Here is a 13,012-nt window from a genome sequence, read left to right as displayed (position 1 = left end):
GATCTTCAAAATAAAACAAATCCAGATACTTCTCAGTTAGGATGGGTTCTTTTATTGGCAGTCAGTGTTTGGAATGAGACAAGTACACACAGGCTACCAGGAAGAGTTTGACGTTGACACACGAAAGAAACTACACGGACCAACGGGACAGTGCTCTCCATCATTCAAATAAAACATTCAACGTGAAAAGGTGTCTGCTTTGACTGTAACTTACATTTACTGAACTATTTCCTGTCTTACTGTGTAATCCCATCAGCCACGTCGCTTTTTGTTTACTGTTCAAGCTTACAGCAGGAGGTTTCATAATAAGAGTCATTATAATTATAATTACAGAGTCAGACAATAGACGAAACACCAAAACAACAACACAAATGACTACAGCAGTAATCAGACATTTTACCGTTACAAACACGTATAACACACACTTTTTTATACACTCACACATTTATTATATATGTGGCGATGCACAAATGTTTTTTTGTTTTTTTTGTCAATGATACTTTCTAACAATCATGAGCCATTTGGTCATCATTTCACCTTAAAGAGGTATGCTTCAGCTTGAGCTTTGTGAATATCTCTAATAAACAATGTACACAGATTATATGCTAAGGAGAAACAGAAATATATATTTAAAAAAAAAAATAGTCCCCTTAAAGTGCTTTCAGTCAGTCTCACTTAATCATTATGTGCTACAGAAGACAGACTATAATTAATACATAACAGTCATTGCTGTGTCTCATAACAAGCATAGGGCCACTGAAGTACGGTATCAATTAACGGAAATGACAACATATTTGTAGAGACAAACGGCAGTAGGACGGGCAGCACTGCTCAGACTTGGTGGCCCATACCAACACTTGGCTGTGGTGTCATAAATGCACTTAAACACTGTGGTGATGATTACAACAGCTCAATAATTAACAAAGAGGTGAATATCAGCATTTAGGCAAGTACAAAAAACAATCAGTGACAGCTAGCCATTGTTGAGTCCTACCTGTTGTCTTCTAAGATTGCTTTGTTCACCAAGAGTGCACAAAAATAACCCGTGGAAACACAAGAGAACCATGTTTTTTTTGTCCTCATTTACATCTACACAAGGGCTGCGTGGGTATTGACAAGTGGACATTTGGAAAGGGGGGGAAAACGCAAAAAGTCTTGACCTAGCAGTTTTGCTGGCGTCACGTGACGGGTCGTCGGCTGTATAGTCTGTTGAACTTGTGTCATAGCTTTTGTTGAGAGATTAACAGAGAACACACAATGTGGAGCGAGGCCCTGCCTGCCAGAGATAGCCCCAGTCCTGGTAGAGAACCCAGAGGGACCCTCTGTTTCCAAACTCCAAACCAATTCCACTTCAGCCACCGCCGGGATGCTGCTCCTCGATCCAACCAACTGATCTAAATCTCCTTGGGATTGGCTCCTCAGCTGCCGCTATCAGAGAGAGAGAGATAGAGTGAGAGAGGGAGAGAGAGAGAGAGAGAGAGAGAGAGAGAGAGAGAGAGAGAGCACCGGTTCATTAACTCTTCCAGCCCCCCTCCAATGAAACCGCACCTTGTTCCCAAGAGCGCCATCCACCAACACAGTAAGTCCGCCGTCGCCGCTTCACTCTCATCGTGTGTGGGTTAACTCAGAGATGGTTAGGGATAGCTTGGTAGCCGTGTCGGGACGAGAAGTTCACAATGTGGTGTCCCTCGTGCCTCCAAAGGGGGTGACGGGGCTCGTGGTGTGAGGGCGAAGGAGGTAACGGAGTGCTGTGGGACGTAAGACGTGTCGACCACAGTGGAAAGAGCCTCCGAGTGGGAATGCCCCATCACCTCTCACAGTAGTGAAGGGTGAAGTCTTTGGAGAGCTGCTTCTCCCCTAAACTCCACGGCTCCAGCTCAAACTTGTTCCCCATGTCCTCCTCGTCTTCGTCGTCCTCCTCTTCTTCCTCCTCGTAGTGGCTGGGCTCCTCGATGGAAGTCTCCAGGTGATAGCAGTAGGGCTGACCCTCGGTGTACTCGTAGATAGTCGGCAAACTGCTCTTCAGGCTGCAGCGCCGACGCAGCGCCACCAGCAGTGGCTGAGGCATAGTGAAGATGTCCACGTTGTTGCCCAGGTCGATCCAGGCCAGGCTGGAGAACATCTTGGGATCTTTGAGCATCTCGGTGAGGTCTTTGAGGATAGCCAGCGTGAGGCGGTTGCCGTTGAGAGCCAGGGTGCTGAGTTTGGGCAGCGAGGCCAGAAGAGGCAGGAGGATCTTCAGGCTGTCGTCCTGGAGCTCGGTGAAGCTGACGTCCACAGCCATCACAGTGTCTCTGTTGTTCTGGAGGTAGAAGGCGACTTGACGGACATCTCGGGCGGAGAGCGGGACGCCGGATAGGTCCACCGAGTCACTGGACAGCTTCTTCTGTAGGGTTGTCTTGAGACTGTTGAACATAATGAAGAGACAGAGTTGGATTACTTAGATGACTTGAATGACATGAAAATACACTAAACTAGTTTTCGGTTTTAGCTGGAGGGTGAAAGGATGTGACTTGGGAACAAGGCCCTGGTTTTATGTTGTGTTTCCTGTGTTGTAAAAGAGGGGGTGACTGGGCCTGCGTGGAGCGGAAGGCTGACACAGGGACTCCAGCATGGGGATTTACTAGTGTAAACAGAGGAGCCAAAACATCCGAACGAGCCAGCAGCTTTAGTCTAAAGCTCTGACAGCCAGGAGCACAGAGCTCCTTATAGCACAGGGCCAGAACACTTAAAAGATAAACTATGATGTGTTCTAGAAAAAGATAAAACAGAACAGGAATAGAAGATACTTGGACACCGTATTTATAAGAGAGGAAAGGAAAGAGATTCATCTTTTGGGAACGCTTTGTTAGGATGATGTTATATTATCACAGCAAAGAAGCCATGGTTCCTACCATGCTTCTTTTTAAGTTAGAGACATGTCTCTGAAACTTGTTGACATATTTTGATGAAATTTGGTTTAAAAAAAAGTTAGGCAAAGGAACAATGGTTAGTTTTTGTGTGGTGTAGATCCGAGAATATTTTTTTTCTAACATTAATAAATAAGGCATATTTGAACATTTTAACTATTTTCATTAACTACTGCACTTACTTGATTGAAATAAACTCGCAGGTGCATGATTGTTGGTAACACTTTATGATTAGGGTACACAACATATGCTTAAGTAATGCTTAACTAATGCATGATGATGAATGAATTCCTATTGCTCACCATTAATAAATGATCAAGTTCAACTTCACACTTACCATCCTTGTTTGGTGATCCATTGAGTCATAAGTTACTTCATACATTAATCTAGAGCCTTTGGCACCACATGAGATGGAATGCTGTTACATAGCACATACAAGCTTTTGATCCGACTCTCTGAACGCGAAAGGAGTGGAAATAAAATGTATTAAATGTATTGAGAGAAGTGGAGTGTTGCAAAGACATTTAGCAGGCGCCAGTTGACAAATCAGAGGAGAATGGACCGACATGTCAAGCGTTTAATAAAGCGAGAAATAAAAAAAAACTGGGTAATAATGTCGTGTCAGGATCGGATTGGACCTTGTTCCTGTTGATCAGTGGGTCATTTAGTTCATCATCATGTTTGCATCTGATAAAAAGTCAGATTTCTACAAGAATATGTTTGGTTCTGATTTTAGAGAGGCTGATCAAAATCCATGGGTCTGAGATGGCCTTTTCTATGTTAACTGTATTCCAGCTAATCTGGAGGCATATATAGGAACGTATGAAGTAACTGTGAATTAATGCGCATCATTAACTGATGATGCATTAGTGTTAGCCGATCACATGAACACATTGTGACGTCACCATTTATTAATGTGAGCATTTATGACACATCATCGTGCATTAGTTAAGCATATGTTTTGTACTAAAACCTGTCGCCTGATTGTTTATCAGTGTGTATGTCAATGCAGATGAAACATTCAGAACCAGTTTCCATTATTAAAGTAACACATTTAAAGGATTGTCTATCCGCAGTTGCGATGTGTGCTGTTTTTCGTGTTTGACATGGTATATTGAGGTGATTTATAAAGTGAATGGCAGTCATTTAAGGGAACCATCATTCAGTGTGTGAGTTAGGGAGTAATATGTGCAGGATAACTGTTTTGGTGTATGGATTCATAGCACAAGCCCGAGGATGTGGTGTTTCTGAACTGGAGCTGTTACTGAATTGGCCTGTAGTGCTGATTCGGTGTCAGAGTGAATTATAACATCCTCTGGCGCCCAGTGACTTACTGTGACACCCACTGCAGTACCTGTCACTTGTCATGCTTTAAAGTGTCTTTTTTGGTGCCGTTGAAAGTGGATGTGCCCTGAGCCAACATTTACCGCTTCAAATTAAAAGCAGGTGATGGGTTGATGAGCAGAAATGTCAGGCTTTGGAGAGTACGAGATAAAGACATTTCATTAAGGCTGCTGCATCTTTATCAAAGTCTTGCGAGCCACAGGCCTCCCCTTCTCTATTTCCTGGCATTTTGTACGGCAGAACCCTCATCTTCTCTGGAGGCACAAAAGTCCTAATGGCTTCGGCCTGGCTGAGGCTCCCCTGCAGGTGTGAATAGGTTTTGATCACACAACTCCTTCCTTTGTCAGACACACTCATCCTAATGAGCTCAGAAAAAAATGCATGTTCTGCTCTGGAAGCCTCTTTCATACTTCCTCCAGATTAATCTGACACCAGAAAGCAAGGGCGTCACTGATAACTCCACAAGAACACTGGCAACAGGGTTCAGTTTAAATGACAGAACTGGTTTATACAGTAGGTACGCGATTAAAAGATTAACAAAGAAATATCTGCGAATGCATAAAAAAAAAAAAAAAAAAAAAAAAAAAATCACATGTGCAATATGTGGAGAAGCAGATGTCCTAAGCAGCAGGCAGAGAGAAATCAACACAGAGTGTTGAATTAAAGCCAGTAACAACACAAATGGCATCAACATTTTGGTAATAGCTGATGCTTGTCAATCTCCATGCACAATAAAGTAATATAATAATATCCGTTAAGAAATCAAATAAATTGGCACTGTATAATGAAGCTGTCTATTAAGTGTTCCCACCTAAACTCTGAGGAAGCACAGTGTGACTCATCAGTCTCCGCGTCAATGGAATCGCTCTTATTGTTTATCATAAATATACATAAATATTCATGTCCGGAGGGTTACCTGATGCTAATTGAGATGAGGTGAAGCGCTTGACGAGTGAGTGGGTGATAACAGCTGTCATAAAAATCATATTTTATTTCAACTGTAAATAAGTATTTTCCAGGAGTCCATTTGCTCCTCGCAAAAGAAAAACAAAAAGAACAACCTTTGGTCAAAAACCCAACATGAGGAGACCGAGACTTTCTGTATCTCAGTCTGTACTTTTCTTTTTAAATGAGTGATGGGCCCCTGAGGAAGCGTTAACCATGCATAGTATGCTACAGTGCATAATACAATGTTTATTAGTGAATATAAGAACCGTTGAATAACTGACTTTTTAAGATGTGTTTGTCGATGGAGATAAGTAATGTGGAAACTCAAAGAGCAGCGGTCACTACTTTGTAGTTTCTTTTTCTTTTTCTGAGCGTTCAGGTGACAAAGGAACAAAGTGATTGTGAGGTCAGAAAAGGCTGATGGAACAGGAAGGTAGTGGTGTGAAAATTGACGAGAAAAAAGGTCACAAAAGTGTTGGCAGTTTTTACGCTCACTTGAAATTACCCTAAAGGTTGGGAGCGCCTCGGCAACATTTCTGGGTCACCGCTTCCATCAAGCTTATTGTCAAGCTCTTTCATTAAATGTCAAAAAAAACATTTCTGGCAAAACCCAAATAAACTGGTTAGATTAATTAACAGGATTAGTGAGATTCAGACATTAATTCAGTGGGGCATTTCAGTCAGGAATGTGTGTATGGTATTTAGAACGACTGGTGTTCAGTGCTAATGCCGGATAATGAAGGGATGAACAATCCGGTGGCATTAAAATGGACTGAGCACAGAGAAACCTATCAGAGGTTAGATTGTTGCATTTTACACAGATTAGGGGAGTCTGCCTGCTGCTGAACAAAGATGGAAGGTATAGGGAGGTAAAATCCACCCTAAAACAATATTTATGACATGCTTTTCCTGTAATGTGGACAGTTAAATCTTTATTTGATGAGGGAATATTTCAACATTTTGGGAAATAAGCTTCATCGCTTAGATTTTCGCTTCGAGTTAGATGAGAAGATGGATACCAATCTCACGTCCATGTGCTAACTATGAAGCTACAGTCAGGAGACGGTTAGCGTAGCTTAGCATAAAGACTGGACACAGGGGGGAACAGCTAGCCTGGCTCTGTCTGAAAGTAGAACATTCTTTGTACAGATTAGACCTTATCTGTAAGGGATAAATAATGAACCCCTTCAGGTGGATTCAAGACCTGACGCACTCACCCTGTTGGGGTTCTAATTCGCAATAATGGCCGACTCGCTCAACATTATCCCGCTTGTTACAGGGCTTATTACGCGGCTTATTACGCGGCTACTCATACAGAGGTTATCTGCTTTTACGCCTGAGTCCGGTCTGAAGAGTTACCTTTACCGCTGATGAGCACGGCTCTCCCATGAAAGCCCCCAGTGAGTAGGTAACCATGGCACTAACTAATGCTCTGTCTGCACTGTTGCCATTAGCGCTGTTAGCGATCCCCGTTTCCTCCACCCTCTGTGATCTGCTCCGTATGAGCACAAATGTTGATTTTAAAACCATTTTATTGGGGCGCTCTGGTAGCTCACAGTTGAGCGTGCGCCCCTATTCCAAGGCTCAGTCTTTACCGCAGCGGCCCAAAGTTGATTCCAACCTGCTGCCCTTTGCTGCATGTCGTCCCTCTCACCACTTTCCTTGTCTACAGCTGTTCTATCCGTTAAAGGCCAAAAAGCCCAAATAATAATCTCTAAAATAAAAACCATTTTATTCCTCCAGAGTCCATTGATCGTCTCTCATTTTCAACAAGAAAGCGAATAAGTTTACTTCCCAAAAACTGTTTTAACACAAACAACCTCTGAACCTTCCCATGGCCACAGGATCGCACCAGGCTACAATACACTACAGCCGGAGTTGTACGGCTCTCTTTAATAGCAATACATGGAAAAATAACTGTGCACCCAGGGAATATTTGTGTCCGAATTTAAAGTCTTACACAGCTGCTATTAAAAAAGTGCTAAACCAGAAAAAAAAAGTGTCCCCAGAAATGAAGTTTCCTATAGACAGTGCGCGGCAGCCTGGCCCTGTCTCGTCTCTTTCTAGCTGTGACGGGTGTTTGTTCGTGAACACAGCGGCAGACAAAGCTGTCAGAGCTGACAACACCAACTGTATTAATATTCTGTTTTAGGGTAGTTTTTTTGTTTTAATGATTCATGTTGCTCCTGCTGTCTCAGCCAGTGTCAGACCGTCTCTCTCTCTCTCTCTCTCTCTCTCTCTCTCTCTCTCTCTCTCTCTCTCTGCAGGTTTACGAAGCTAACAACACGACTAAGTAAAAAATAAATCAGCTAGGAATTTAGCAATCGTATGTATCTGCACATTTTCAGAGATGCTGTCAGTGCCGGTTAAATCCTGTGTCTTTCCTCTCCTGGGCTGAGTTAAACGCCCTGCTCGTGCAGCTCCACAGTGTCTGATCCCTGCGAATATGTCTTCTCCGCTTTTCCTCTGATACTGCGCGTTGATACCTCCGACTGACTCATAATGAACCTGTCTCGTCTCACCGTGTTCACACTGTCTCCCTCTCAATCCTGAGATTATTTTCCCCCTCGGAAAATGGATGCATTATTTGCAGCGTCTATAGCCTGCTGCAGAATAAGCAATTACATGTGAAGATGGAAGAAAGAACTACGATAGCCTGGTTACGAATAGAATTACTGAGCAACACCTGGGCACACACAAACAAAACTATTTGTAGACAAGCTAATTCTCTATTCATCATTTGCAAATCAAAAGCAATTCCCTCCTTCCTCAAGACGATGTGTAATTACATTATAACACAACCCTCCCAGCTTTTCTTCAGCAAACAGATGGACAGATTTGTTGTTGTGCCACGTTTGAAGAGAGAGAGACAGAGAGACAGAGAGAGAGACAGAGAGAGAGAGACAGAGAGAGAGAGAGAGAGAGAGCGCCCAGGCTACCCACATCCACCTCACGGATCTTAGCACTAATAAAAGAAAGATGATTGACAGCTGTGGTTACCATGGTGTTCCCCTCAAGTCAGCCTGTGGCCAGCTCCGTCCTATAGTTCAATGTCAGCTACAAAGATGGAAATCTGTAAAGCTGGACACGGAGCCGAGCCCTGCTCTCTGTTGTGCGTAGCTGCAGATTTATTACACACTGGATGTCTGGACAGAAGGGCTTACCAGGCCTGGGATTTCCGTCTGGACATGCTCTGCCTTAGCCACTTTGAGTGCGGGGTCAGGTGGTAGATCAGCTGTCTGCAGATCTTATCAGAGGACTTTATGGTGTCTGCATCCTGGAGAACAGAGCAAAAAATAAATAAATAATGATAATAATAATATTAAGGGCGCACAGAAGAAAGAGACTAGCTTTCAATGTTAGATTTTCTGCTTGTGCGTGGAAGACTAAATATCTTTACTTTTCATTATTTCACACTATCTGGGCTTTAAAAGGACAGTTCACCCCCAAATCAAAAATACATATTGATGCTCTTACGTTTGGTGCTATTTATCAATACATTTGAAAATCTCAACAGCAATGTCTCTTTCCAGCAATCATGACCCGGTTATTTAAGATAATCCACAGACCTGGTTGTGAGCGGTTTTCATGTAGGAACAATGTATTTTTTGATTTTGGTGTGAACTGTCCCTTTACGTTTCTTCCATTTTCTAAAACGTACCAACCTGTACCGCAATATCTTTAACATCAACAGAAAAAAAAAAGGTTATTTGTTTGTTATAACTGGTGACACCTTGAGCTACTCCTGAACAAAACATCACTTAGCTGTCTTGCTGGAGCAAGAAAATCTAATCGCATGCAGTGTGCATCGGTGTGGAAAACACAGGAAGTACACAGGAGAGGTGAGATTCGTCACTGCCACTGGTCATTTCAGTTCATCAGCCATGTTGTGGCTGCTGGTGGCCATCGGCTACAATCGAAACAAATGTAATATACACCGTTGGAGCTTGAGACTGACACTGAGCTATGAATTTCTTTCCGTGCACAAAACATGATTCCTCATGGATTCCTTATGACTTGTAATTTTGCTGCTAGTTACTCCAGTTTAAGGAGTTTTCAGGTGGGATATCTCAAGACTTAGTTCCATAAATGCAGCAAACTGCATTGAACTAAATGGCAGAAAGAAAATGAAACAACAGTATATATCTAGGAATTGATAATAATTAAACAGCCGTTTCTATATCCAGCTGCTCATAAGTAACGTGTGTCTGCAGGATTTCTTTCATCCATCCGTAGAAGTCGATAACATCCTCGGATTGGATTTTCATTGACCGTGAGAACTCTTTATTCAACAAAAAGGAAACCGTCAGTGCTTTTTAGGACGGCTTTGTTTTGCAGAATACCAGCTTTGGATCTGTGGATACTCTGCGAGTGTTAACGGAAAGGAAGAGAAAAGTAGGCTGACCTTCTTAGGACACTGCATCTCTCGAGCCAGGCTGAGCAGCAGCTCGTGTGAGATGGGGTCCACCAGGTTGAGGAAGGCAGCGTTTTTGTACAAGATGTCGTTGAGCGAGGCGCCTTCCAAACCAAGATCCTACCAAAGCAGACAAGATGAAAGAGGCATCATAATCACAGCTGAGGATGAAATTATATTTTTGTTTAAAAACGTCCTGCAGTAATTATAATAATAAGGTAACTGAAAGTGTGAAAAAGTAAAAGTGTGACTTTGGACCTGAGGAAAAAAGTGCATTAGTGATGGAACCAGGGCCCTGCTGTGTCGAGGGCAATGTGACTCCAGATGGAAAGGTAAAAGAAGTGTTTGTTTTAAATATTCATTCAAGCTTTTTCATCTACAGTAGGGAAGGGAGATCTAGGGGGAGTCACAGGGAACGCAGGGTTTTGGCATATTTAATAACACCATGGCACGGAGCCACGCGTATCCCAACATGCCACAGCACGTATATCGTTTGCACAAACAAGACAACTCCTGGCCCAAATCTGATCAGATGTAACTTGTAGATTTGGGTTATTTATAGGCGATTTCCTGGACTATACATCCTCAACTATGAGGAGAGTATTCTATTTTCAAACCCCTTCTGGAAAAAAAGCACTTAATCCCCTGGCTGTATGCTATTTTGACCACATTTGTATCTCTCTAACCACATTTAGGGTATTTTTTATATTTATATCTTGGTTTATTATTCCTTTCACCTCATACAAATAAAAATAAATCAAAGCGACTGAAAATAAGAGATTTCAGATGACCTTTTGAGTGCGGTGAGACAAGCAGCGCTGTAGCCGTGTAAATGCGCCTCCATCAACACGTCCATCCTCGAGGTCCTAACGAGGCAAACGATGACAAGCACTTATACAGCCCATGCAACTTTAATAAGGGAAGCCAACCCTTTGAGACAGGCACATACTGTGAGCACACACCTGGACACGTCTTTTCTCTCGAACACAATCTGCATTGATTGTAATATAGAGTTTGAGTGGGAGGCTGGCAGCTCCACATTACTGGCTCCCCTTTTAACAAGGGCTACAGTAAACACAGACTGAACCCAAAGCGGGAAGGGGGGGGGGGTTCTGAGAAACAAGGTATAAAAATATCTAGTTTAGACACGATCAATTGTCATGTGTGAGCGCGGCGTGAAGCCATGAATCCTTCCCCATATCTGCAGCAGAGCTCAGATCTTTTTTTCAAATCAGGAGCAGGGCTCACTGTTACGCATCAATTAAATCTGCCACAAACGCCTTTTGAATTCAGAGAGCAGAATCTCTCAGATATCTGCCTGCAAATGCTGCGAGGAAAGGCAAAGTAAGGCTCATTTCATAAGAGTGGAGCTCATTTAAAAAGGAGCGAGCCCATGTCCCATGTGACCGGCCAGTTTATCTTCTCGGCTTCAGAGTAATTAACGCTGGATTGGCCGACAGCTAAAAGACAGAGGGGCACCTGAGGGCAAGCAAACAAATGGGATTGCCAAGGCTGCTGTCACATCTTCCATGCACCTACATATTATTTTACAAAGCTTTAAGTGCTACATATCCCACAGCAGCCAGGTGAGAAACGGATTTAAAAACAAACCTCTGATTAGGATGCAACATCCTTTACTCAGTATACTCAGTGTTACATATTCTAGGTCAGTGGTTCCCAAACTTTGTCACGTGAAGGACCCCTAAACAGACACAAATTTCACCATGGACCCCCATTTGATAAGATTTCTGATCGGATTTTATTACAGAAAGTGTATGAAACCCATGACCAAAATAGTCATACATTGTGTCACTGTGTTACTTTTGGATGGAATTATAGTGATTAATTATGGTAACAAAAAAAGATTTCCCGTTATGCTGGGGACCCCCTGGAACCGCTCATCGACCCCTGGGGGTCCACGGACCCCACTTTGGGAACCACTGTCCTAGGTCAGGACTACAATACCTACTTGTAACTATTGTCACGGTCAAGGAAGACAACATCAAATACACTGCAACTAAATCTTTTAAGAAAAGAATAAAAACGGCTGTGTTTTTGGCTTTGAGTTTTATAGCTCTTTATTAGCCATACAAATCATTAGTAATTCTTCTATGAATATCACCAAAAGTCACAAGTTTTTCACACGAAAAGCAATGTGCAAGTAAGCGGTGTAGAATTTCATTTCTGTGACCTTTTTTTTTTTTTTAATAGAGTTAATAAATCCTTTTGGAGAAGAATAATATTTTGTATTGGGAAATACAGGACTCCAGGGTTTAACACTGTTGCTGCTGGAGCAGTCTATCAAAGAGAGAGAGAGAGGGAGAGAGAGAGAGAGAGGGGGAGAGGGAGAGGGAGAGAGGGAGGGAGAGAGAGCGAGAGAGGGAGGGAGAGAGAGCGAGAGAGAGAGAGAGAGAGAGAGACAGACATGTTTTTTTGTCTTTGTTTTCTTTCTTACATTTTACACTTACAATTTTATATTAACATACTGTTGTTTTTTTTCTTGTTTTTGGTTTTAAATTATATATTTTAGTTTACTCAGTGAATTGTATGTATGTATTTTTATCATCTTATTATCCCTGATGTTTTGGCAATATTGTTTTTCTGACATTCATTCATTCAGAAAGAGAGAGAGAGAGAGAGAGAGAGAGAGAGAGAGAGAGAGAGAGAGAGAGAGACATTAGGAGTGGAGAGGGATGGAGTCGCTCTAATGGAACAGCCTGAGGAGAGATGAGACGCTGGCCATACATAGTGGAACAAACAAGGGCAAATGGAGTAGGGAGAGGATGGTGGAGGAGGGGATGGGCCTCTGTTTGTGTTTGTGGAATCTGTATCCATATATATATCCAGATCCCATCCAAAGACAATGCCATTTAGGATAATGCAATGACAGTTTGACCATTTCCTCATTTAGAGTGCATATCCTATCAATCAAAAGTCAACAGGAAGCGGCTTACCCACAGTGAGAGTGAACACTCATGTGAGTCACGGCTCTGTCTGCCACTGAAACAACTTGTGTCACAGGTGCAACACTCTGCCCAATCTGTTGCGTAATTTCTATCAAAACAAATGCTTCTGGCAGTTGCCGAAGCAGCGAGGCCATGCACGCAGATGGGGGTAGGAGGGCTAGGGTCAGAGGTCAGAAGGTGCAGAGCATAGGCTGCACTGCAAGATTTGGGACTTGCAGAACACATTAAAGTGCGTAGACACACACACACACACACACACACACACACACACACACACACACACACACACACACACACACACCTGCTCTGCTTGTTCTCCATCTGTTGCTTTGGGGTGTTTTGAGGATACGACCGCACGAGCATCAGAGCATGCTTAAAACAGCAGTGCGCGTGTAAACAGGTCTGACTTCAGGCCGAGATGCTGCGTGCAC

At 42.8% G+C, this 13,012-nt stretch overlaps 1 protein-coding gene across 2 annotated transcripts in view; it reads right to left on the bottom strand.

Annotated features, from left to right (window-relative positions):
• Positions 1 to 35: 35 nt before the first annotated feature.
• The window catches only part of lrrc75ba (leucine rich repeat containing 75Ba), a 23,702-nt gene continuing 10,725 nt past the window's right edge, over positions 36 to 13,012 (bottom strand). For both annotated transcript variants that reach the window (XM_078250234.1, XM_078250233.1), the window contains 3 exons: positions 9,607 to 9,735; positions 8,366 to 8,478; positions 36 to 2,405 (listed from right to left, as the gene is read on the bottom strand). In XM_078250234.1, coding sequence (XP_078106360.1) covers positions 1,808 to 2,405; positions 8,366 to 8,478; positions 9,607 to 9,735 — 840 coding nt within the window. In that variant the 3' untranslated portion in view covers positions 36 to 1,807. The remainder of the gene's footprint in view (positions 2,406 to 8,365; positions 8,479 to 9,606; positions 9,736 to 13,012) is intronic.

Source organism: Sander vitreus, chromosome 5 (genome assembly GCF_031162955.1).
Source record: "Sander vitreus isolate 19-12246 chromosome 5, sanVit1, whole genome shotgun sequence".
In the NCBI taxonomy this organism is placed as follows: Eukaryota; Metazoa; Chordata; class Actinopteri; order Perciformes; family Percidae; genus Sander; species Sander vitreus.
Note: the sequence above shows the minus strand (reverse complement) of the source record. Positions and strands in the feature narration are given on the sequence as shown.